General features: G+C 40.0%; 1 protein-coding gene across 2 annotated transcripts in view; it reads right to left on the bottom strand.

The window, feature by feature from the left end:
* ITPR2 (inositol 1,4,5-trisphosphate receptor type 2) overlaps positions 1-27,131 on the bottom strand; it is a 258,336-nt gene that overhangs the window by 29,987 nt on the left and 201,218 nt on the right. For both annotated transcript variants that reach the window (XM_071733154.1, XM_071733153.1), the window contains 7 exons: positions 16,783-16,890; positions 14,145-14,337; positions 11,267-11,392; positions 8,273-8,448; positions 6,784-6,948; positions 4,584-4,779; positions 2,391-2,483 (listed from right to left, as the gene is read on the bottom strand). In XM_071733154.1, coding sequence (XP_071589255.1) covers positions 2,391-2,483; positions 4,584-4,779; positions 6,784-6,948; positions 8,273-8,448; positions 11,267-11,392; positions 14,145-14,337; positions 16,783-16,890 — 1,057 coding nt within the window. The remainder of the gene's footprint in view (positions 1-2,390; positions 2,484-4,583; positions 4,780-6,783; positions 6,949-8,272; positions 8,449-11,266; positions 11,393-14,144; positions 14,338-16,782; positions 16,891-27,131) is intronic.

Consider the following 27,131-nt stretch of genomic DNA (forward strand, 5'->3'; position numbering starts at 1 on the left):
AAGTCCTCCCCACAACATTAATCACAGGGTAGTGAGATGATAGGGAGATTTACTTAAAAAGTCCTCATCTGATGGCCCCCAGCTACCTGGCTTCTGGGTCTGATCTCCAAACACAAGCACAGAGAGAGGAGAAACAAGAGTATCCACGTGGATCTGGCTGAACCTGCAGAGAGTGATCCCTGATAAAGGAATGGAGTGAGTCTTTGGAAATGTCCTCTTTTACAAACAGATAGCTGTGCACAGCTATTTATGGGCTACAGAGCACAAAAAGCCACATAATGTAGGATGAGAAGTTCCTTTAAGTGAGAAAGCACTTTACCAGACAAAGACTGAAGTGATATGGAAACGTCTTTGGAGTGAAGAGTGGGAGACTCCAAGGGAGATGAGACAAAATATTTTCATGCTGACAGCTCAGTGCAACAGTGAGGAAGCAGTGAGGCTGCAGACAGGGAACACTCTCTAGAAGAAGCCTGGCTCTCTCAGGTTAGGTCCCTCTCCAGCATAAGCAATGACTGAGCACACACTCAAACAGTGAAATTCAAGGTAGAAATACAGACTCATTAGACCAAATCATCAACAGTGATCTGATCCAAAAAGCAACATATTTATGTCTTCATTCTGGACATGAGAAGCCATTGAGAACATTTTCTGCTTTCTACAGACCGCTGTGGACTTCTTGAGGCTGCTACGGTGTAAATCTCACCAAACCTCAGGCTGAACTGCCTTTGCATTCCACCATGCTTTCACCAGAAGAGTGATTTGTCCCAGAAGACTGAAGGCAGAGCACTATTTTTGATAGGTAATTCACCAGCTAGGATGAGCAAAGCTGTTCTTGCTGAATGCAGTTTTTTTTAATGTTACTGGATTAATAAACCTCCTCCAAGATTAAGTGACAGGGCAATTAGATGTTTTGTATGGCCCCCTTTAATTACTGTTTAACTTAAAGGAGCAGTATCCAAACAACAAGAAATGTGAGATTTCTATCCTTTAAAGAGCTTGGTAAAAGCTTCATCTGTTCTGACTGATTGATTACTTTTTTAATGGCACAGCTTTGCCAATAGCTCTTTCACTGTTTTCCCTATCTAGTGAGACAGCTTCCTATGTTGTTTACGAGGCCTGTTTACACACCAGCTGGGCACAAAAAGCCTACTTTTATAGCCCTCTCCCTGACACCCTTGATCTTTCAAACTCAATAATCAGTAATGGAAGAATAAAGTATGTGAAACAGTGCTATACTGGAACACAGGATAGGAAGGGACCAGTTCTGTTCTCAGTTTCAGCCCCCAGCAGCCACAAGCAACTGTGGCAGTAAATATTTTAAGCCTGTAGATCATCCAGTGTGCACACTGGATACTGCACAGGCCACAATACACTGAAGAAGCAGCTACACTGAAAGGAAAACCACCACAATGGGCCACAAGAAGAGAGTGGGATAGATGGAGTAGCACCACCATCAAAGGTGCCAGTCTAGCGGTGTATTTGGCCAAAAAAATTTCCAAGTGATCCTATAGCCTCAAACTACAGAGGAGGGCAAAGGACTCTGTTGGCTTGATCTAGGAAAAATTCCTCTTTCCTGACCCTGTGTCTGGTAACTGGTCTCTGGTAACTGTCCCAGTAGGACACACTGGTTAGATCTTTTATTTTAACTGAGCCTATTAGAAGTGGACAAGGCCTTTCTGAAATATAGATAAGGTTCATAATGCAGGTATCAAAGTAAAACCAGGAGGACTTATCTGCTGAATCAGAGCACTTGATTTCACCTGCCACAAGCACAAAGCAACACAACTTAGCTATGGCAAGAAAAGCTTGCAGCATTTCCTTACACTTCCCACAAGGTAAGAAGAATGAACAGATGAATTGCTGCCTGTGATGAGCCACAGTAACTCATTAAGACACAGCAACTTGATTCTGGATCTGGGTTCTCAAATCTTCTGGTTACACTACAACCCTGGCCTAGAAGCATATAAAAAGTATAAATAAAAGCTTGCCATATCCTGTGCCATTTAAATCAACTAATATGACCCTAAATGTGTGGCCCTAAATGGATCTAACAGGGGCTCAGTGCGTGCAGGTGAGGATGCTGCAGACAAGCAGCAAGTTTTTTCTCTCAGCAAAGTCAGCTGGAAAGAAGTGACCTGTACCTTGAAGCACAAAAATTCAGCAGGCTCTTTTAGTAACCAAATTAATGTCAGTGCAATTGGAAATCAGGTGTGGGAAGTACTAGCATTAAAGCCAAGCTGCCAACCAAGCTCCAAACCTTGTGGAGCTTTAGAACTTACGACCTACAAGAATGGCCATGGCTGCCCACACCAGAAAAAGTATCCATAATAATAGAGCACTAATCCCTCTCTTCTAATTGATCATCAGTTTTGAGGAATTTTTGTACTAACCTGGGTTAATAATTGGGATGCTTGTGGAACAGTTCTCTTTTGCACAGGCTCCCATCATTGATGTGAGGGTTGTAGTGGGGACTTCACCAATACCTGTGGAAAAATAAACAACAGATACGGCATTGATACTGTTTTAAACTGTTATTTTTTAGAAGTGAATCACTGATTTGAAAAGTTAAATAGAAAAAGCAGATCAAATTAAATGAGTAATTGCTCCTTCCTCTAACAGTCTGCCTCAACAGCTCAAAGCAATCACAAGGAAGAAACCCACAGTTCTATATTTACTGTATATCACAGCTATTCCCATTTTATCTCCTGAAATTAATGAATCTGCATCAAATGCTGCTACTTCTGGTTAGAACAAAATATATTCAAAGCAAGAAACAACTGTCAGATATGAAAATTATGTCAGTTTTAAAACCATTAGATAAATTATTCACAAAAGCTGACAAGCAGGACACCAAGCTGATATTCAGTTATCCTGAATGTAGAATATTTAAGAGTCTTCAAGGATTATAACAGTTTGGTACTCATTTGTAAATATGTATGGATTTGTGTAAAACACTAATTTAACATTCCAAAAGTGGGTAAATGTGTATATCAGCCTGATTTTATCAAACGAACCTTATCTTGTTCATCTTCAACAATTTTCTGCAATTCAAATCAGGGATACAAAAAGGCTTAAGGAGGAAAAAAAGAAGGCAAAATCATACAACTAAAGTAAGTCTAAGACAATCTGTGTAACAGAAAACATCCACTCTTGACTTGCTCTTTGTGCTCTTTCATAAGGAAAAAGTTTAAAGCACTTGTCTTGGGATGCACAATGTTCCATCAGTATATCATCAGTATATTTTATTGATGTGTTTTTGATCAGGAATGGCAATGTATACTTGCCTGCAAAAACATACCCACACCACAAAAATATGCCAAGAATCCAACAGTAGAAACACAAATGCACAGAAACTACAGCACTGGACCAGAAACTGCTGCACTAGACCAGAGCAGTGCTGTGTCAAGCCTTGCATCTGTTCCTCTGTGATGGCCACAGTTACCTTTCAAAATGAAACTTCAGATTGTAAGTTCTGCCTCCAAATGAATGGCGACTCAAATAATAAGCAAATTTAGCCCTCCTGAGAGGATCAGTGCCAAAAAGCACACTGTCAGCCTCCTCCTTTTTTCATATGGTATCAAAACAGCTATTTGAGTACACCAGGCACGTGAGTCTTGACTGAGCTTTGCTTTTTTTTTTTTTTTTTTCAGTGTGCTTTAGCTCCTGAAATAAAGCATTTAGGAAATGGCTGGCAAACACTGAGTGCAGACAGTCCAGGCTGGATCTCACCAGGTGTTCTGTGCTTGTGTACAGGTCTGAAGAGCTCAGCATTAGGGAAAACCATGCCTCTGCGAATTTAATCACAGCTATTCTTAGGTATTTCTGTGTAGACAAGTTACTTCTCTGCCCATGCTCCCAGCAGGCTGGTTGGCAGCATATACAAAAATCTGAACAGAACAGACCTAGCTTTTTTCCTAGCATAGCAAATTTGTAGCTCCCTGTCCACAGTGGTAAAATCTCTCATTCCAGAAAGTTGAAACTAGCCTTTTTTAAAAACTGGTTAAAAAACTCCTAATGACTTTACTGAATCCAGGATTATACAGTAATGGTGATATTTGTGAAATACACAGTGAATGTAAAATACCTTCCAGGAAATCTCCTATCAGTCAAATGTGGATTCTGTAATAATTTTCTGCTGGTTGCAGCTTAAAAATAATCAAATGGATACATCCACTCCACATGTTACTATCACATGACTCACGCATGTGAAATATTATGAGCTACTTTTAAGGTGGGATGAGAGCCAATAAAATCCACTTTGAGTTCTCTGCCAAAGAATTAGGGAATTTAGATCTATTGTTTTATATGTTAACATGAGTTAGAAAAGATATGTAACCAATCAAGTGTGAGAGTTAGATTTTAGTATTTCACCAGGTAAACCTAGCCTAAGACAACTTCACACATTAAATTTTACCCAGAGACTTAATTGAGCCCTAAGGCATACCAGTTAGTTCTGGGACCAGTGCATCTGGTCCCAGAGATGCAAATTAAAAAAAAAAAAAAAAATTTCTTTAGAGAACAATTATGTTAGACAGGTAGAAGAGGTATATGTCAGAAGCTAATTTTAATATAAAAAACAATACCTGCAACAGGAGTCCTGATTTTCAACCTGTCAACCTCCATGATAAAGTCATCTTTCAAGAAGAGGAATCCAATGATGGAGAAGAGATAAACTAGGATGAGTGCCAGCACTGCAGTGAGGATAATGGAACGACCATTCCGGGTAACACTTTTTATCACATTTAGCAAAGTCTCTTCCCTGTACACCAGATCAAACAGCTGGGAAAAGCAGAGAGTAGAAGTAAAAATGAGGCAGTGTATCTATATATCTACATATTTATATATATGTATGTATATATGCTACATAGGGAAACAATCTGGACTACTGAAAGATACATCTAATCATGTCTAAATTCTCAGCTTCATAAGAACACAATTGACATTAATTTCAATGGGATCTGTGCATGCTCATAGGAGGAGAAAATCTATCACAGAAATTTACATTTTAAGACAGATTACAGCAAAATCCAAAGCCACAAAGTATATATTAAATATTTATACGAGGTTGATCTAGATTTAGCTAGCCATTACCAACAATGTCTATATGTTCAATAACAGGCTAGATTAAAACAAAAAAGTGTCCTCTTCATCTACAAATTATTTTTTCATGTTACTGCCCATTTGATAAACATATATGACCTGCAACTAAAAAATGCACCCATGCATGCAAGTAATTTCATGCCTGTAACCTGTTTCTTTGAGTTCATGGAATCATTTAAAGCTCACTCACATGTACAAGGATCAGGGCCATCTCTTTTTAGGACAAAGTTACATTCATTGCACTATTTATATAAAATTAGAAATTTATATCTTTCTCTATCCTGCACTATATGCTTTCCTGGTATTTAACTTTAAAGAAAGCTATACATGCAGATAATATTGCTTTAAATGTCAAAGGCCTAAAACAGTAATTTAATGTGATATGAGCTTTTCAAGGAACTATAGCCCTTAGAGTTCTCTTACAGTTCTATTGATGTTCTATGGTGCTTTGGACCTTATCTACAATGTACGTATTTCCACTTCAAAACACACAGATTACAGATACAAAGTGACACTCTTGTGATTTACCAAAATGGTCCACTGAAGCAGGTATTAGTCACAATTCACAAGATCTGAAACCCATAACCTTGTGAAAGGATTAATAAGGGAAGAAAGAGGGAAGACAGTTATCACTCATTCCATACAGGACAAAGCTTAAAATGAGCAACAAATACTAGTTTTGAGTATTTCCACTATAAAGTAGAACCTGGAAGCAACTTGGGAATGTGGACAATTACAAAATCCATGGACATCTGTCATTAGCAGTCACTGATAAAAGCACATACATAAAATGCTTCTTCTCCTTTGAAATCTGCCCAAACTTTGAAGCTGACTTTAATGTCAACAATTGGAAAACCTGATTTAAACAGGAGCCCCACCAGAGTAAGGACTGAACCCTCAAAAATTTTAGTGTGCTTAACACACCTCTGCGAAATGCTGGGAGCTCACCCCTGTTCAGGAAGCTGAGAAAAATAAAACAGGAAAGTGAACTCACGTAAACGACCACAACTCAGTCAGCCTCCCAACAAGTGTCACAAGCTCCAGTATAAAGCAAAAGGATTAGAAAACAAGAGCAGTGAAACACCTTTTACTGCTATTCAGCATGCAGGCAGCAGTTAGCTGAGTTTAGCATAATTTTGTATGATTCATTTTCAGTGCACCTGTGTGGTATTCTAAAAGGGCATTCCATCTGGGTAATAGCAACAAAATAAAATGGAAGTGGGTTACATTTAAGTGATGAATTGTTCTGCTACACGCTAGAGGTATGCCACCCCTATTTCCCAAGGAATTTTCATTTTTTATTGAAGCTGAGATTCGTTGGCATAGGTATGATGCACACACCAGTGGACAACTCCTGTCCCAAAGAGATTATGACTGACACAATACATGGGAACAACATATACATAACATAAGTATGCTGAGGAAGGGTGGGAGAAAGGAGTGGGCTGCGTGATGATTGTCTGAAAACAAAGGGGCAAACTTGCAACTCGTAGGAGGGATAAAATAGGTCCTAACAGAAACAGGTTCTAATGAAAACAGCAGCTCCTAAGGGGCAGCAACACAACGGCTTGCTAAAAATATACCATTTGGCTTGATTGTCAGGAAGAAATTGAAGACAGCTGCATGGGTAACGGTATTTTCTATTTTTGCAAAGTTTTCCGCTCCACAGAAGTGCACACTTACCAGGAAACTATAGAAGAATTCGTGCACGCAGAGGCCCAGCATGCAGACCAGGACATATGCTACGTGATAGAGAAAAGCCATGTCCATGATGACTGCTCTGTAGCCACGGGTAAAAGTTCCACGGTTTCCAACAAAGCTCACGAGGAACACTATTTTGTTACAAAGCTGTGGGTGGGGGGAGAACAAAGGCCAGGTTTGTTATTTTCTTTCAAAATCCTGCTACTCATTGTTTGCATTGCTGCAGTATGCAAAAAGTCTAGATAGGTTGCTTTGACTAAATGCTTGACTTTCAGATACCTGCAGTGAGATAGAGAGAAACCCAGTTCCCAAGGTACATGGGAATGACCCCTCGAGAGCCAGTGCAAGTACACCACCCCCCTAAAACTGACCTGTGTCTCATTACATGGTGATTTATTTCTGTAACATTAGAGAGTAGACAGGGTGGGATAAATGTCACAAGACATTAAAAAAACAACTGGTGAGTGAATTCCTAACAACTTGGAGTTTAGACCTGAGACTCTGTAGGAGCAGCTAGACATGCTGTTACAAAAGGAACAATAGTAACACAACAGAAAGTGTGTGGGGTGTGTGTGAGATGTACCCTTTCCTTCAGATTGTGTTTTTCAACAAAAAAATCCCTAAAAAAATAAAATAAAATACTGGGGGCACTTTTGAAGTATTGCATTTAAGCGACAGCACCAGATTCTCCACTGCTCCTCTCTGCTTGCATAGGAACCATGGTGCAGAAGTACATGAGAGGACCTGACCTTGACTGGTAGTACAGGGCAAGCAATGAGGATTCAACATGGTTTTTTCTTTCAAAAATTTGACATAGGCACAGTTTACATGCCTTTGCTTTTGACTGCATATCTGGGTAGCTTTAAGTATGTGAGGTGGTCACAGAACTGGTGTCAAATAGCTCAATACTTTGCTGCCTGGAGTTAAGATGAATTCGAGCTGCACAAGTCAGGCAGAAATCTGGAGGGATGGCTTCTGATCATGAGTGTGTATCTTACATGCAAACATAGATGTGAATAAGTTAAAAAATCTGGAAAAGGGCTGAGGCAATTTTTAATTTTGAAAACCTTTTCCTCTCAAAAACATTGATTCGATCTGACAAAAATCTCAAAATTTGTGTCAGTTTTTCTGTGCGTATCGGTAGAAAGAATTATCCTCTTAACATGAGAAACTGTAAATTTCATTCCTCTTATTTGGCAAGATTTCTTTAAATTTAATGTTGGGGGTTTTTTAATTATTTTAGAAGTATTTGCATATGCAAAAAGCAAAACAGCTTTTTTCTTAGCTTCCTATTTTGCTGATACTGCTGTTTCAGGATGACTGGAAATGATTTATTTTTTTGGCTTAACCAGTGAACCAGAAAAAGAAGTTCTTTGCACAGCTCTAATCAAGTTTTTTTTTTTAAAACAGAGACCTTTAAGATCTCTGATTCTGCTAAAAGAGAATTTCTGCTTACTTTTTAAGTACTTACATTAGCAGCACCAAGAAGTATCAAGGTAGGACCGAGCCCTATAGTATATATAGACCTGAGAATAACAGACACCAAAAAGGGTCGAATACCAACAGGCTTGGAGATGAAAAACAGCATTGCTGTACAAAACGCCACTGATATCCAAAGGAGGAGTGAAAACAACGGAGAGAGCGTGCCTGTATAGAGGAGAAAGGGAGATTTTGAGAAAGGCATCTTTTGGAGAGTCCATTTTTCACCAAGAAATAGATCCAAAAGATCGATTCCTTTGCCAATAACAGCTAACAAAAAAGCGTGATTCACGCATCACAACTGCTGACCACAACTTGCCCTAATTGCAGCAAGAACGATTAGGATCATAGTGTTGTTGATTTTGGCACAGGTAGTGAGTAATAAGAGCAGTTAATGAAATTTCCATTAAAATCCAAGGAGTGCTCAGAGATGAAACAGTTTACCCTTGTCCTGGAGCAAGCTCCTAATCAGCTCCCTTCTGCAGGGATCATAAGGGCTCCTCTGGTCTCATTCTATGATTGCTCAGCTACAGAAATAGCAGGTCCTCGAGGGGGTGCAGCGAGCGGCACCACGCTGCAGTGTCACGTTTGGATCCCCAACAGCACCAAAGTGCCCCATTTTTTAGAAAAGCAGCTTTCTTCTGAGCAGCTGGGGGTGTTCAGCGGGAGCTTCCACCTCTGCAGGGGGGGCAAGGAGCTTGCTGCAGTGGAAGGCAGCCGGGGGGACTTGGGCAGGAACAGGCAGCATCTGCATTGCCAAGAGCAGCTGAATAGCTGTGCCTTGCTCCTGGGCAGACAGTGGGTCTCGGGTCACCTGCAGGTTTGTGAGCCACAGCCTTCAGAGTCAGGCTCATTGCTGCTCTGCAAGATGCTGGCTCCAGGCTCTGGGTGGTGAAAGCGATGCCCCTGTTTTCCCTCTTTCCTCTGCTTCAAGCCCTGGAAACACACCATGTTGCTGTGATCTAAAAAGCACATTCAGATTGCAGGGCACTGTCACACTTGTACACTGTCTTCTATTGTTACCAGATGAGCTGAGAGGTCAGTGACAGGGAGAAAGGAATAGAAAATTTAGCTAGCCTCACACCAGACACCATGCTCTCACTTTGGAAACAGATACACAGCTGAGCAGCAGCAGTAGGATTAAGGAACAATGAGATGAGTCCCTAGCATCAACATTCAGATGGCATCCCAACTTTTCCAAAGTTTGGGAGTGTTTGCATCCTTGGCAGGAGGTTTAAGGACAGCTTTGTCCCATAGATTCTTCCCCAGCAAAATTTGGAAACTCCTAAAAAAAAACCCAAACTACCAAGTAGGTCAGAAAGGCGAGGTCAAAGCACTCAGTGTTTCTTTAACAAATAATTTTTCCTTCTTCCCTACTGCAGGTCAAACAATTTCACCTCACAGGCTGGTAACATGTGCAGACATGCACGCCGCAGGCACAGTATCCTCATCAGCAGCAAAATTTCACTTATGTGATATGATGTAAGAACTGCAGAAGTCTACTAACAGGCAGCGTTCTTGGGATGATTAGATCAGCCCAGGCACCCGAGTAAGGGTGGATTTACATAAGCTGAAGGGGGAAAATGGGAGACAGACTCCAACTCTTAGGTTTTGGAGGAGCCTGAAAGTACGGAGGTTGCTTCATGACCTGGCTAATCCCATCTGGCCACACCTAGTGCTTATCCTCCAGCTTCTGCTTTCACAAGCACCAGGGACTGGAATCCTGAAATGCGCTATCACTGAAATCACTGGATTACTGGGGCCACTTAAACTAATACTATATAAATCTGCAGTTCAAACTAAATCATACCTACTGATTGCAGACCAGAGAATTTCCATGAGTACAGATTAACTAAAATTCAGTAGTTTAAAAGGTTTATTTTTAACTCTTTTGCTTCTTCTCTTATCTTGCATGGGCTGTATCGTGTGTGTAGTCCCAGTGCCTCTTCAGTTTACAAACAGGAAACTGCTAAGGACAAACACTTCCCTTTTACAGGGCCCATCCCTGCAAACTTTGCTACACAGGGCTGTGGAGGTGCCTGCACCATCACCTGCAGAGACCACCCTGCAGGGTGAAAGGGCAACGTGGTCTCCACAGCAATATACTGTAATCTGCTGCCTTTCTGTTTAGGCAGCCAACAGGAATGTTTGCTGGTGCCAACTCTGGTGTTTGTGAAAAGCACATGGATCTACTAGAAGCTGGACTGCTCCCACCAGCTGAGTTCACGTGCCATCAGACAGAAGTGACTTTCAGTCACATTACTGACTGGACACAAATCAAAGACCCAGAGGTGAATGGCTCTACTCCCGTTACCAGTATTCTGAACTATTTAGCCCCTTTTGTCCCAATTAAGATTGTTCTGGATTCAAATAGGCCTCCTGCCAATCTGATGCATTTATTTAATGAAACTGATTAGCTGCTATGTATCCTGTGACATGTGGTGAAGCAGAGACAGAATCATAGATTGTAAGCATTATTTTATGTAATGTATTTATCCTCTGCAACAGTTATGTCCTTTTAACCCAGAAAATAAAACCAACCAAATAAAGCCTACAAGCTAGTTCTCAAATCATTCCATTCTGTATGTCTTTAAGACTGCAAGTCATTCAAACCAGTCAGTTTTACAGAACCCCAGTCTCTCTCTTGCCAGGAATCCTCCTTTAGCTCAGAAGCTCTGATTGAACGTGTGCAGCAGTACACTGCAATGTGGTAATATTAAAAAAACAAAAAAAGAAAAGGATTAGCTCAGATCATCAAGCTAGCCTTCAGCTCAGTGGTTTTGTTCTGTACATTTTACTTCACGTTGCACAAAGATTACACAAAGATCAACTACTGCATTTCAGACAACATCTGGTACCTATTTAGAAGACACTCAATGGCTTCTGCAGATTCCAGCACAGCTGAAGGTGCAGTTTGATGTAACTGTTACCTTAGAATTGAAAGCAGATAAAATTAAACAGAAAAATAGAAAGAAACTCCACTTGCCTTCATCTCCATCGTCTCCAAAGGGGTAGAAGAGAGCAACTGCTAAATTGATGAATACAGCAAGGTTGAAGGAAATGCTCCCCCAGAGAGATATGTGTCTGGAGAACCAAAACAGGGCTGGATTATCTACAAAGGGGAGAAGAGAGGTAATTAATGAAAGAAAGCAGGCATGAAGTAAATCAGCAATGGTCTTAAGGGAATTAAAAAAAAACCCAAAACCACAGATGAAATAAAAATGCAGATCTTCAAAATTACCTAAAACAGACTAATATTAAACATAGGTTTGCAATAAAACATAGTTTCAAGCAGAGCCTTTAATTCAAAGATTAAAAAGTTTTGCCTCTGCTAAAATTCTAGAATTCGATCTTTTGTGAAGGAGACTTTTCACCTGCCTCTGAAACTGCAGCCTTTGTGCAGGGAGACACAAAGTCAAGCAAGGAAATACATTTCAGGCACTCTGCAAGCCAGTCAACACATGACCCATTTGGATCAAGTATACTGACGACACTATTCAAAGAATGATGGGAAAGGCAAAGGTTGCAGAATGGCAGGATATTCCCCACCTCTGTCAAACTAAATACATCTTGATCTACTTTGGAGTGGCAGATAAAATTTAGTCTGACTGGGATTCGGTTCTATGAAAGCTGACTACTTCCTGCATGATCCTGAGACATACCTGCTGACAAAACAGCTCTATACTCCTGCTTAAAAAGATTCAAATGAAGCCAGGATCTCCATATGTGAAGTGTTGTACAAATACAGAGAAACAGTCTATATACCAAAGAACCCATAACCTACTCCAAAAAGACTAAAAAGAGAAATAGAGCAAAGCAGGCTTAAGTTTTCATGTCCAGAGTCACATAAAAGATTCAGTAAAAAGGCTAGGAACAACATGAGAGGGGTCTAAGGCCCATCAAGCCCTTCATACATAGGGCTGCACTACAATATGAATGCTTAAAACAAGACCCTATGTGCAATGAATGGTGTGAAAATATTTCTAGCCAGACAGGTTTATTTGAATACAGTGTATTCCTATTAATTTCATTTTAAAGTACTGAGAGACTCCTGCAAGTATGAAGAGCATATTCTTGACTTGCCTGCACCCAGCTAACTTTTTATGAACAGTAGACTCCTTCAACTGCATGTGACTACCTCAGGCTTTTAGTATAAAAGTACTAATTGTGATTAGGTAAATATTCAGATTTTATTGGGATATACTTATGCTGTTGGCTGCTGAGATTTAAGCATTTGGAGCCATTGCAAATGACATGTCAATTTAAGCAATACAAATTGCATGCTAACAGACACTTGGGCAAAGAATAAACCAAGCCTCAACCTGTATTATACTTTCAAATAAAAAAAAAACACACCAAACATGGAGACTTGTGGGCTATTCTACTGATGAAAGGAATTGAGGTATTTCTGTTCTGAATAAAAATAAATCAATTTTCTTTGCTTATAGCATTAGGCAGACCTAGTGTATGTAAATGTAAGGTTGGGCTCTTTTATTTGTATTTCTTAAGCAAAAACCACAGATATGATTTTGTTAATAGAGTAATTTTACTGCAGTGTAGTGACTTTTATTCCCAAATAGACTGTGAAGACAGGGAGTTATTCTGAAGTAATTTATTTTTCAACTTCTGTTCTGGTCAGTACAGACAAGTTCTTACAGTGCCACTCAGGGAAGTGACCTGGGCCTATAGCATGCACACCAAAAACTTACTGCTGCCTCTGAAAATTATAGCTTGGGAATTGACATTTCTAAAAACTGCAAGCAGCACTCATGTTTCTATCCCATTAAGGATGCTACATTAAACCATATTGCTGTGACTACCCTAAACTCCTTGCAGCTCTGACTGTAGATGCTATTCTTCACCTTCTTCCTAATCAAATGCATGAAGCTGCTGTAAGCTGTTAAACAGCTCCTATGTGCCACCCCAACAACACCTCCATTTTAGCAGTGACCAAAGTGATAAATCTCATGTATTTTTATCTATACACATTTATAAAATGCAACTTCTTTATCCTTCAAGGATATTGTATATGCTTGATTAGTTTGCAGCCTCGATTCTCTGCTTCAAAAGCAAAGGGCATAGTTAACAGTAGCTGAGCTGGCAGCTGCTTTGTATCCTCAGGACACTGGCAGCATCCTCATTCCTGGTGAGGGTCAGAGGCTGTAATGCCCACCAGTGAACTGCACAAACAACTTGGGGTACCTGGCTCAGCACCTCTTCCTTGGGTCCCTGTTTTGATCTCTCCCCCATGATCTTGACCATCAGATCTACAAGCAGCTTAAGGTGGTACATAAGCCTCTCCCACTACCATGGGACTTAAACCAGCATGGGCTAACAGACTGGGATATTCTGCAGCTTAGTCAAGCAAGATTGATGAGAACTAGCATGGGGGAACTGGCTTCATGAGAGTCAGACAGATTTAGAGCAGCTGAAGTTCTGGTGAGAGCTGTTTTTAAGGGACTGACATTTACAAGTTTCTTAATGGTCTTTTAGCAATCTCCAAACCTCAAATATGCAGCTACACATGTTTTTGTTAAATATTAGGGGCCTTGGCTTAATTAGGTGCAACTCTATTTAATTTAGTGGAAGTACACCCAGTTCATCCATCCCTCAATTTAACTTTCGGAGTCCAAAACATCATCTTGAACACATTACTTATAGCACTAACTGCTCCATATTTTGCCTCTTCTATGGTGGCATGCAAGTGTCTCATCTGACCTAGATTTTCAAGCCCTCAATAGTTTTGTCTGTTGCAGTATCAGAGTGAACAGAGAAAAGTGTATGATTAAAATGAAAAAAAAAATGAAGGCTTAAAAGCAAGGTTTTAGCATAATTATGCTATTTTTTGAAACTGCAATACTTACTCCTAATTTTCTTTTGCCATTTCATCTCGTTGTACAGATCCTCTGTCTGCTGGAAAAAGTCATTGACTTTGCTCCCTTGTTCATCTCTCTCTGTTGTGTTGAATACCCGACTTTTGGATTCCCGAGTGAGGAATTCACAAATATTTGGGACAGGGAAGACAATTTGTTCCATTGTTCTATCATGGCGGACAATCTGTAAATAAGATGCATGTTTTTTCAGGATCAGTGACCTTCCAACCATTTTTTCTTACCTTTTCTTGTTCACATCTCCCTCTTATTTATAAATTAATACATAAATTATTTGAAAATTACAATGAGGTAGAACAAATCAATCCTAAAACAAAGTAAAACTGCTTTTCGTTCTTTAAAAGTCTGACTGAAAATAAGGTGTCAATTGCATGTCTCAGACAAAATCTATGCTCAAATTTCTCCCCAACATATAAAAATGTTCTAATTCAGAATGCTTCAATTTTGCATTAAATTGAAACAAATCTCTCTTAGTAAACAGTGTGGAATTTCAGGGGCTTCCTGCTCAGGTTAGAAAGTTATTTTCTCACCTTGAGTCTATTTCTATGATGAGATATGTGGTGAAGGTGAACATGCAAAAAATAGTGCCTTGCTACTCAGACAGCACCCATATCTTGTCAGTCTTTATCTTCTTACTTGGAAAAAAAATTGAGGTTTTGTATTGTTTGTATTTCAGGGTCTACTGAGTTATCAGTGAATGAGCTAGATTTAATTCCATCTCACACACTTCATCAGAAACTACTTCCCCATTCTGATAATGGACTCTGAAGAAATGGGTAGAAAACTCATCTTGACTCTTAACACCAATGAAAAAACCAAACCACTATTTGACATTCAAATCAAACAAATGAGATACCCTGATATAGGACAACTATGTAAAAAATGCCAAACATATCTAAGGCTACTTCCAGTGAAAGACCAGCAAACATCCACTTGGTATAGAGGCAATGATGGGTTGAATTTCACTTTTGCAGTCACAGTCCTGCATTCAGGTACTCCCCTTTATCTCTGTTAATTCATATTTAGTATGTGAACATATCAGGACCCACCTGTCTTAAGTAATTTTTAAGAGTAAGGAGAGCTCCGCTGCCATTGAGTTCAGGGACAAATCTACCACAAAGTGAGGGGCACCTGAATTTGCCAAAGACATTCAATAAAGCATCTGGCATAAGAGGGAGTACTCCCAAATGGATGAAGTACTAAGTAAATAAAGGCATCTCAGGCCAGCAATTGTGAAGTGGGACTATGTGACCAGCAGCTAACCTCGTGGGGGAGTGAAAGAAGCTGATGGCAAATCTTCAGCTGAGTCAGGGACTCAAATGAAGAGGTAGGCTGGATGTGCTGCTCATCAGAATGACATTTAAAAAGCCTCCCCAAGAACAGAGGCCTCCATATCGGCTTGAGGAACAGGCTTTGCAGACATGAGGTTTTCACAGATCCCAGAAACTATACCAGGAAGAAGCTATTTGCCACATAAAAGCAAAGCATGGTGTTTGTTTAATGCCTGTATTTACAACCTAACCATATAACTAACTCAGCTGATACTTTCCTAAGAGATACCTCAGGAGCACCCAAAGTATTAAAATATTTTAAAAGGAGGACTAAGCTGCCCTCTGGACAATCACAGCCATGGAGCTTTCATCTGTCCTGTAGTGGGATAACATGACCAGTTTCAGGCAAAAAGGACGGTGAGAAACAGAGAAGGATCCAGCCCTGGCCGGTTCTGATGGCAGCTGAGAGATGCTTGCATCAGATTGCTCCCTACACAGGCAAACTCAGGTCCAGTGTTTCTGGAGCCTGGGAGCCCAATGAAGGTGAAACTATTGGCTCACATTTAGGCTGGGCCTGTGTGCAACCACACCGTGAAGTTTTCATACTCAGCAAATTTTGAACAGGATACAGCATTTCCAAAGGAGAGCCAAATGCTTCTGCTTCCCGCAGTCTCTCGCAGCAGCTGCTTTTGCACCACAGAATTTCTTCTCCTACAAAGTCACTAAGGACTAGAGATACTACAGTGTCTAACTCCTATCTTGAAGCCTATAATCCCATGAAATCTGTAAGCGCGCAGGATCTGATATGATTTAAGAACTTAAATACCTCTGTGGATCTTGATCTAAATCCAATCTGTGCCAGGGGTAAAGTTTAAAATAGAGAACTGGTGAACCAGGCCATGCCTTGGTCTTTCAAACAAAAGCCATACTGAATGTCTACACCACTTCAAAACCTCTTTGTACTCCAGCCAAACTTTTAATTTGATCAGTTAGCATCACTGGCTTTGAAACTCACGATTATTTATTTGAGTGATGTACCATACAAGATTGCTCTTGACTTCATGACACAGCTACTATCCACAGTCATTATTTCACTAACAAAACATGTTTGATAACACATAGAAAAGCTACTGTAAAATTATTATTCGAAGCCATTTTTAATATAGGTGCATTCTTTTTTCTCCCATACCCAATAGCATATTATTCAACCTTTTCATTCTCATAAATAATCTACAACATTTGAATAAGCTTTGCTGTTCAGAAGCTTAAAAAGAGGTGATACACCATGCACAAGATTCAAACTTGACTCATATTCAGTCTTCTGGTGAGCAATTCTTTACCTCTATCTGTGCCGTATGATTGGCATAATACCTCAAGGCTTCATCTCCTTCATCAGGATCTGACCCTGGCTTCAGCATCTGTTGCAATGTTTTATTGTGACGAGCCAACTAGAAAAAGAAAAAGATGTGATTTATGTCCTGCTGCTATGTCTTCAGCTTTATCATCTCCATTTTACTAACACAAATTCTCCTCCTCCCACTCCCATGTACTTACATGCTCAGCCCAGTGGGGCTCTCTCCACAGATAAAAACAAAAATGTAATTATTTGAGAACAATAGAAATAATTTAGTCTTAAAAAGTCAGCAGCAAGTCTTCAGCTTAGATTTATGAAATGCAGCTTAGCCTGCAGCCTAGATGGTATTTGGAGGGCTTTTGACAAATGCCAAAAAATTAAGACTGAATGTTTCTTTTCACTGAAGTTCAGCCATATAATTTGCATACCTCTAACTAGGTAATTACATTTACCATTAAATTTTTTCTGTGATTTCAAATGGCTAAACTGTTCTTCACTATGTTGCAGCATGGTACTTCAGGGCTGCCAAGATAATGCCCATGACTATTTCAGAGGCAGCTGAACTGCAGTGACAGGAAAATACATTCTTAAATGTGTAGTTCATGTACATAGCATATATGAACACACAAATGTCTATGTCTTCCAACAAATTTTTACCAATTATATGCTTCACATGATTCATAATATACACGTGCTCTTTTTGACTAGTAAATATTTAAAACTCTCTATGGCTGCACAAAGTTTGATACTGAGGATGGCAGCAAATGCATTCATGTCTTTCAGATCGGTGAGAGACAATGACTTAACCCCAAGGCACAAGGGAACACTGCTAAAAATGCAGTTTTCCCTGTATCAGTGAGTGGTTTCCATCCAGAAACTCTTGAGGTGTTTCACACATTTTAAAGCGGGGAGAAGTGAGGCAGGAAAGGAAAGGCTATCTTGTGGATGTGATCCAGCTCTTAACCACTGCACAGATGTTACCACAACAAACTAGATGCAGACATTAGAAACGAGGCCGGCATGGAACTTAAAAAAGGAACTAAGCTTAGAAATGATGATTGCCACAGGTGGGTTAAGGTTGTTCTAAATGAAGTAACGCAGCATGCTGAGGAATTATAAAATAACTGCAAAAAGAGTGTCAGGGTTCAAGTCTGACAGTAACACTGGATCTAAACAGATACTATAATGAACAAAACCAGAAACTGATCACACTCATTCATAAGCCATTTGCCTGTCTCCCCATCCCCTTTTTATCTAAGAAAAGCAAAGAGATACATATACAATTTACTCTATATTTTTTCAAGTTCCCTACCATCTATGGATCAAAATAAATTTTCTTCAGAATCTTGATACAAGCTCATTAATTAAAGATGAATAATAAGCGGAATATCCAAAAGCAAGAGAATAACAGAAAGTATGTATGTAAATGTATTTCCTACAGCTTCCTTGTGGACAGAAGTCTGAGGCTTTGATAGCAGAGCACTAAGTCGATGTGGCAGAACATCAGGCTTTTATAAAAAGGTCATGAGCATCTATTCAAGGAGAAATGCAGAGAATCACATGGGGGCCAACCGCAGAGCAATAGCCTTTCCATCAATAATAGATTTCTTCCTTGAACAGTTACATTTTTCCTTTATCTAGCAAATGTATAGACAGTCTCATTACATGTATTAGTATCTTATGTAACTTCCACTTATTTTTAAAGGCTTCAAAAGACCTTTAAGACTATCTAACTACTTCTTCTCCTTCACAGAAGCCATGTAACCTGATCCAGTCGGTCTTTGTAGTATGTCCACATCATCCCAATAGGACAACCTGAATTCATTTCCTAGAGGTCTTTTGCATCCCCTTCAATATATGCTCTAGCATCATGGAGAAACAAGATGAGCTTGAGGAAACAAGGTAGTTACTGTATAAAAATTCCCTTTAAAGAGTGCTACTGTTTTTACCTTTCAGTTTATTGAGTGTCCCTCTGCTTCTGTACTTACGACAGGGCAAGCAAGAGCAACTAATTCACCTTCTCTGTATCATTCATCATTCTATACACCACTGTCATGTCCTCTTGTATTTCGCTCTTCTTTAAATTAAAACAATCCCTATCTTTTCTATCCCTTCTAAAAGAGAAGACTCTTTGTGACTCAATTATTTTCCTTGTCCATCTCCAAATGCCCTTAATGTTGGCTATATCTCTAGTTGAAGATATTAAGAGAAGAACTGACTAGACAGAATGCATTCACACCCTGTTTGGGCTGATGAATTAGGATAACCAGAAGCCAGTATATTCACCTTTTTTATCTTCTGTAATAAAGAGGAACTTTGCTGGTATCCTGACCTTTTTTCTCCAATGTCAGCCATTAAGATTTTGAGTTTTCTTACAAAAGACAAGTCAAGAGTGTATGGATAGTTCTTCTCATATTAAAATTATGCCACTTTGGAGAAAAGGACATGTTTATCTTCAGAAACTCCCGTTAGTACCACAAAAAAAAAAGTTCTTTCATAAACACACTTGAATTTGTATACAGAACTGGAAATCCCATTTGTAATTAAATCTCAAGGTGTTGCTTCTTGATATGCTTTTAACTCTTCATAATTTTTGTTGTATAAAAGTACCTCTCGATCAACATCAATAACTGAAGTCCCCTTACTAAACAGAAGGGAAAACTCCCTAGGCCCTGAAGCAGAGAAGCAGAGTGTGTTAACAGGCAGCTGGTGATTTCAGACAGCACTCATGCAGGGCACATTTTACTACCAGTTTTCCCATGAATAGCAGACAGGTTCTTTAAAGCCATGTGCATTCAGTGCTCTCCACTCTACTTTATTAGGAAGAAATTGTTCACACTGAGGGTGGTGAGACACTGGAATAGCCTGCCCAGGGAAGTTCTGGATGCCCTCTCCCTGGAAGTGTTCAAGGCCAGGCTGGATGGGACTTTGAGCAACCTGTTCTAGTGGGAGGTGTCCCTGCCCATGGCAAGGGGGTTGATCTTTAAGCTCCCTTACAATCCACATCATTCTATGATTCTATGATTTATTAGACTGCTTTCAGGCAGTGACTGTCTTGTGCTGATGTGTGTACAGAGCCTGGTAGTGTATAGCTGGAGCTTCCTGACACTAGCACTAAGCCTGAAGAACAGGCAAGGATCTCCTGTGCTAGCACCTCAGCTGCCAGCAAAGACACATCAGAAGCAACCAAGGACTGCTGACCAAGCTGAGGGAACTACGGCAGATTTTACAGGGAAAACCACTCTAAAGCTGGCAGCAGCAGTGCCAGGTAATAAGATATTGTAACTTCATTTATTTTTGCTTCCTCATCTTTCTGTATCCACTTACCTTCTGTAGTCTAGACCTTTAGACAGTAACCTCAGGGCAAAGGGTCTATCTATCTTCTGTTTGTTTTGCAGTTTCTACGTCAAATGGATTCCCCTACACTGATATAAAAGTAAGTACTGCTAATATTTCTGTACTGTCACAGCTACATCAATGAAAGAATAGTGTGGACAGCAATCTGTGAGAGCCCAGAATTGAAGCAGATGCCCACAGTAAGACACAGAACAGCTTTAGAAATGCTACATTATTTGGCACCTACAATGTTGTCTGAGGCTCTGCTTTCATGATCCTTCCTTCACTATGTAAAGAGCTCAAAGGCCCACACGGGCAAAGGGGACTGTGTCAACAGACTCCTTGACCAGTGCAGAGCTTTTTGTGAGATCAAAGATTTAGCAATGAAAATAACAACGTAGTGATGAACTGTGAACCTAAAATATGGCAAGCTTATCCAAGCTGACAATAGGCTTTAGGTGACAGTTTGTGACTGGCATGTAAGGGCCACGCAAGCTCTGAATGACATTTTTTTTCATATTTAACTCTTGTGATGTAGGTAAGTGCTACTTCTGAAGTGCTGCAATAAACCTTTCGGGGCAGCTGAAGAATAAGACACTGGGGGGGGGGGGGGGGGCATGGACAATAGCCACTGTAATGAAAAGAGCAGCCCCACTTAGTTTACAAAGCAAAGCACAAAAATGCACAGCAAGTGTAACTGATACAAAAAAAAACTATCACTGGAGCTTGAACTTGCAGAGAGCCTGCAAAAAATTCCCCTCTGAGGAGGGAAAAACTCTCCTCAGAGTCATTCACACACCCATCAACCATACCAGTGACAATATTTTAAAGGTCATCACTGTATTTTAATACTGATCAGGGCTCGTATAGATGAGGAAGCAATAGCATACAATGGAACAATGATTTCCAAAGCAGGGGTGTGTGAGGCAGCAGCTGTATGAATAAAGATCATTTGGCTTTCAGTCAGTTTCCAAGGAAGGACTGTTGTTCATCTTGAAAGACTTTTACTTCAAAAATTCGGAAAACACTGTAATAAAGCATCAGTACAAAACGTGAAAGATTGAGGACAGACCAAGAACGCTGAAGACATTAATAAAGCATCAGTAGAGATAAATGACAGAATTACAAATAATACTCAGCCTAAACTCTTCACACAACATGATTATAAAATCAGATCTTCTAGTCATCCAGGATTCCATATATAATCAGCAGCACAGAAAACCACAGCAGACCTATCTTTTGCAATTAACAACACACGGATTTCCCGCAGGCTTTTTTTTGTTTTAAAGTCAAGTTTTCCTTGAACAAAAATGTAGTTATTTAAATGTTCTCAAAGGAAAAGCAATTTAAAGCTGCGACTGTTGATGTCATTGGCCTGCCAATAACTCATAGGCTTGGATTCCAGGATGGGTTTGCCAAAATACAGTGTGTGCCTATAGAAAAATCGCTGGTAAAAGAGAAACCAATTCTCCACTTTTCATTATCTCTGTTAAATACAACCCCCTTCAGTATTTTTACAAGAACATGTCAGTCCCTGGTTATAACTTGTAAATTGCAAGGGTCTCCTCTGTAGCCCAGTCCTCACAGGAGACAAGAGTTCTAACCCAGTACTTAGCTGTGACGCTTGTCAAAACTCCTGCAGATTTCACTGGGCTTTGCTTCAGGCCCAGAAAAGGACAGGAGACTGAGAAACAGCAGACTGAAGACCCTCAGATTCTGTGAGATCTGTTTCACTCTCTAGCATTTTGGGACTGCCAAACCTGAGTGACTGAGGTGACTTTTATGACTAGAATAATATAAAGGGATATATATGGCTGAGGTTTAGTGTACTGAAAGCAACCGGGGTTTTCATGGAAGAGACGATTCACTGGCACAGGGTCAAATGTGTTAAACTGATTTTCTAGAACAGGCTGATGGAGCCTATTATAACTAATTATAACTATATAACTATTATAAACTGGATAACTGGCCAAGAAGCACAGATAAAGACACAAATAGTTCCTGTGCTTTGCAATAGTTTATATTTACAGTATTACTATTAAGAAGCATTACAAACATTAAAAAAATAAAAACAATATTATTTAAAAAAATATTATCCTTGTCAACAAATCTCTTGAATCCCTTCTCACAGATGTAAAGCAGCAGTAAGGTTGTTATCTGACAGGGGAGATACCTGGCACACACCTGACAGAGGAAGAGCACAGAGTTAGGCAGCAGTTGGGAGCATGCTGGGGACTGGGGCTCATTGTGGGGAGGGAATTGGATGTGTGGTGCATTTGCAAGCTGCTCTGCTCTTAGCCCATGCTCCAGCTGCAGCTCACAATCCAGCCCTCCAGTGTGCCAGTCAGCCCCATAGAGCCTCTCAGGGCAGAAAGATGCCACCACACAGCTCTGGAAGTTCCTCAACTACAGAATTTGGGGAAAGTGAGGCAAGAGCTGTTTGGACAGACCTGATGTGCAGTGCATGACATTTTATAGCTCTGCTGTGAATCATCTTCTTCTCTACCCTGTCAATAACCAGATGTTCTGCAGTGTGGGTTGCTATCCCAAAGCCAGTGGTCTTTCACTGGGGAGAAACGAGACAAAATATAACTTGCAGCAATAGCAGAGTAATTGCATCTGTTCAGATTAGTTTCACCTTGCTGTGCAAACAAACTTGTGCAGCTGGGGCTCATTTACAGTCACAATCTTTTCCTCTTTTTCCCCATCAGTCCCCTGGCTCCTGGAGCCAAGCAGTGTGGGATTTGGCACCACCAAAAACCTCTCAAAAGGGAAAACCTCAGTCATCTCACTGAACCTTTCATTTTCTGCTTAGAGAGCAAGAAAGAATTAAAAAGATGCCTGGGGACTGACAAGAAAAACCCCAAGGACTGAGAAACAACAGTGAAGAGAAAGTCAAGGGAGTAGCAAACAGGATGGGTGAGAGACAGAAGAGGATTGGAGACAGAAAATGAGATCCTCTTCTCAGCGTGCCAGGACCTTACCATACGCCAGCTCCCTGCTCAGGGCAAATGAGAACACTCCTCTTCCATCAGCAAACAAGGAGAGAGAAAGCAAGGAAAAAAGGAAATGATATCTTAACCGTAACTGAGCAGAAATTTTTAGGCCAACTGGCTGTACTAACAGTAATAATAACTTCTCAAGTCCCCATGTTCCAATCAAAACTGAATGGTGCTTTCTGCAATACACAGGGCAACTTCCTTTCCAGGAGTCATTACAGTTTTATAGAGCGGCACCTTTGCACTCTACCACAAAGCAATCTGTTAACAAACATTAAGAACAGCAGGGATGGAGCAATGGGAGACTCTCAAATCAAGTATTCATTGATTTCATTTAGATGATTATACTGTACAGAGCAACCAAAAGGGTTTAGAGTTAATCTTCCCCTGATGGCTTGGGGTACGTGAGCGGGGCCCTGGGTGGTCCAGACGCTTTGGATTCTGTTGCTGGGTCTTCCGTGGCCTCACGTAACCTCTGAGACACCACCTCTCCTTCCCAGCCTCCACATGGTGAGCACTACAAATTGTGGGTAATAGTGATCTGTCTCACAGAAAAGGGAGAAATAAAACCTTGACATTATCACATAAGAGAAACCACCAAAATTAAGTGATCTCCATCACTATTGTGTTTGCAGCCCCCCATAATAATTTTATTGCTATTTTTGCTGTGATTTTGCTTTTCTTTTATCCCTGATGAAAGCCAGCAGAAGAAAAAATGACTTGCTAATATTTCAATGAGCTTTATTTCCATTTGTCTTCTTTGTAAGTTCTTTTGCAGGCAAAAAGAAAAACAAAAAAATAAATAAAAAAATTTAAAAAAAAAAAAGGAAAAAAAGTTTATATCTGGGGAAAGTTCAGGTCAGACAAAATGTATTGCAACAAAAGAAAATTAATTTGAGAGGGGTGGGCGTGAAACATGTGTGCAGGCTATGTGTAAATTATCATGGGCAGCTGTGCCTACTGGACCAAACTGGCCCAATGAAAACTTTGGTCACTTTTGGGTTTTAGTGTACACTGATCATACAAAACATAGGATGTGGACAGCTGCACAACCCAGAGAGTTCCAACAGGATGACAAAACTGCACTTGATGACTGCCTCCTATGGTTACTGTATGCCACATTTTGGAGAGTACAGGATGGAAGGAATAAGGAGATGATGGAAGTGTCAGACATGATTATGGGAAGATAATAAAAAAGTTCAGTAGAAAAGGAAGAAAAAGAAAGCAGAGTTACTGCAACTAGTCTGCTTCACAGCATAACAAAAAGATCAGAGCCACATGCAACTTCTATGAAAGGCAAATAAAACATTGTACCCAAAGTAAGACTTTACTGGCACGCTCACCAACATTGAACAGATCTAGCCTGAGAAAGACCAAAACCAGCAAGCATATGTATCCCAAATTCACAAAAGAAGAGAACTGTTAACTTCTAAAACCCACCAACACCTTATATACATACAAAATCTACACATAAACCTGAGGTAAGAGAGCTGTGAATGGCATATCCTTTCCAGGAACTTTCAAAATCCTTTTGCTATCAAGTACTTTACTTTCTAGGTTTCTCATTCAGAACTGTGACTGTTTGCAAAATAGGTATCTACTGCTGTCTAACATGTGGCTTCTCAAGAACAGGAAGGCTAGCACAAACAAAAGGGGGAACTGCTTATGAATCTTATTTTGGGGCAGTGTGGTGAGGGGAATTACAGTTTTAAGTCTTTAGTATGCACATAATTCCTTTTTAGCCCTAAGACTAGAAGACATTCTGCTCAGTTGTTACAGCAATAGCAAAGTAAAAAGTCATTCATAGCCAAACCTTTTAGCATCCCATTCTTCAACAGGTTTTTCAGTAACACACAACCCCCCCCTGTAACTTGGTCATTTGGGGTCAAAAACATATGAGAATAAAATAGCAAGTGAAGCTGCAGTCTCTCAAATTCACAAAAGACATGCATTTCAATCTCTGCAGGGGTCTGATGTATATACCTTATAGGGTACCAAACAGGGCAGTTACCAATTATAGAGGTGGACAGGAACTGAGATGTCACCTTTCAAATAATTACACTGGTGAGATTTTCCAGCTTTTCCAATTGTGCTGTTGAATGTCTGCCTCAGCATCCACTTAGCGGAGCTGATATTTAAAAAAAATAATGTAGGGATATAGGAACAGAGAGAAGAAAAAGTAAAACGGTGAGTTGCTCTTTCCAATACTGTATTATGGCTCCTGTCCTCCGCAGAGCAGTTTCACTTGGCACCCGTGAAGTAACAGCTCTCAGTGGGAAAGCAAAAGGGTAAAAATTTCATCTCTCCTCATCAGACATTCACAAATATTGCTGCTTTAACCAGCTCCAACTTAAATGATGCTCTGCAGACAGACTCATAGAAAGAAAAGGCTGGAAAGACCAAGTTCATTTAAGGCTACCACAGATCATCACCCAGAGCTTGTTTTATACAAGCTCTAAAAATCTTTGCCCACACATAATGGCAGAGAAACCATTCCTTTAACCCAAGGTTAAAGATGCTTATCTGTGTGCAAGTCTGAAGGTGGTTTACTCCTGTAAAACTACAGGTGGTCATAAGCAACTGATCACCTCACTTTAGTTGTAGAAAAGCATAATCAGCTCTTAAAACTAAATTTACCAGCTGGACACTTCTTAATCAGTAACTCTTAAGGCTGTCTCAGAAAAAGTACAAGGTGGGCCGCATTTTCCGCATTGTGTTAAATAAACGAAATAAAGAGGATCACAGGTGAGGCAGCCTATTTGTAGATTACAAATACAGATCTTGTCTATTCTAGAAAACTCTACGATGACTGAGATATCTAATTAAATTATGACACTGGAGGAGATGAGAGTTAAAACTGAGCAACTCTGAGGAACAGACATATTTTGACGTTCTGATTAACTCTCCTTATTTTTGTTAACCTGTAATTACTTCAATGACGACTGAACAATTGAAAGGAATAAAAAACGTATGTCTTTGTTAGAGAAGATGTCTCCTCCTGTTTTTAATTAAGGTGTAGGATTTCACAATGCAGATATCTGAACCCTATTAGAACTGCTCTGATAATATTAAGTAAGACCAGACTTCGCCTTCATGACATTTCCAAGGTTACCCTCACTTCCCCTCAAAACAAACAAAGCAAGTTCCTCCTAGGTTAGAGTAAAATGTTTCAGTTGTGCTTTAGATATAAGAAAAAGAGCACTTCGGTTCATTCGGAGGTCACCTCTAATGGAAAAGACCCAGCTCTGCCTCCAGAGCCAGCCTTCACCTACAACAGACTTTACAATTCATTACTTCATGTAATTTAGCTTTCTTAGTAAGGGGAGCATGCTGCAATCTGAATGAAGAAAGTAGATTTTACATACATCTCTGAGCAGACAGTGTACACACTGCAGCTGAGGGCAAGTGAAAGCAGTCTACTTTGAAGAGTGACTTTGTAAAGAGGGCACTGTGTGATTCCACATTTCTTGTCTCTCAATGGTTTCTCAATTTACAAGTAAAATTATTTTTAATTCTACTTGACGCTCCTCCATGCAATTTCAACCAAAAAGCTTTAAGTCAAGCCACCCTCTTTTTCACCCATGTACCATCACTTTTAATGAAAACCATGCATGCCAAATGCAAGAGGGGAGCTCTAGGATAAGAGTATGGTTTTAGGGTAACAGGTCAAGTTCCCTACTCGTATAAATCAGTGTTGCTTGCTTATTTGCAGTGGAGGGATTCCGATGCAAACCAGCTGAAGATATGGCTTCCCATTCTTCCTGTTCTGGGAAGCTGAGTAGCTGCCTTGATGGTGATACAGAACCAAAGGAGAATTCAGGTTCTCCCCAGCCTGAGTTGCTTCAGATAGCATTAAAAAGGTAGTAACTTTATTACTAATAGAGGACTTCAAATAGAGTCTGAGAGCAGAGGATGTCTTAAACAGTATGTCATTGTCCCACAGCCAATTTTCAGAATAAAACCACAGACTAATGTGAAGATTTCCCAATGCAGACATTTG

Source organism: Heliangelus exortis, chromosome 1, assembly GCF_036169615.1.
Source record: "Heliangelus exortis chromosome 1, bHelExo1.hap1, whole genome shotgun sequence".
In the NCBI taxonomy this organism is placed as follows: Eukaryota; Metazoa; Chordata; class Aves; order Apodiformes; family Trochilidae; genus Heliangelus; species Heliangelus exortis.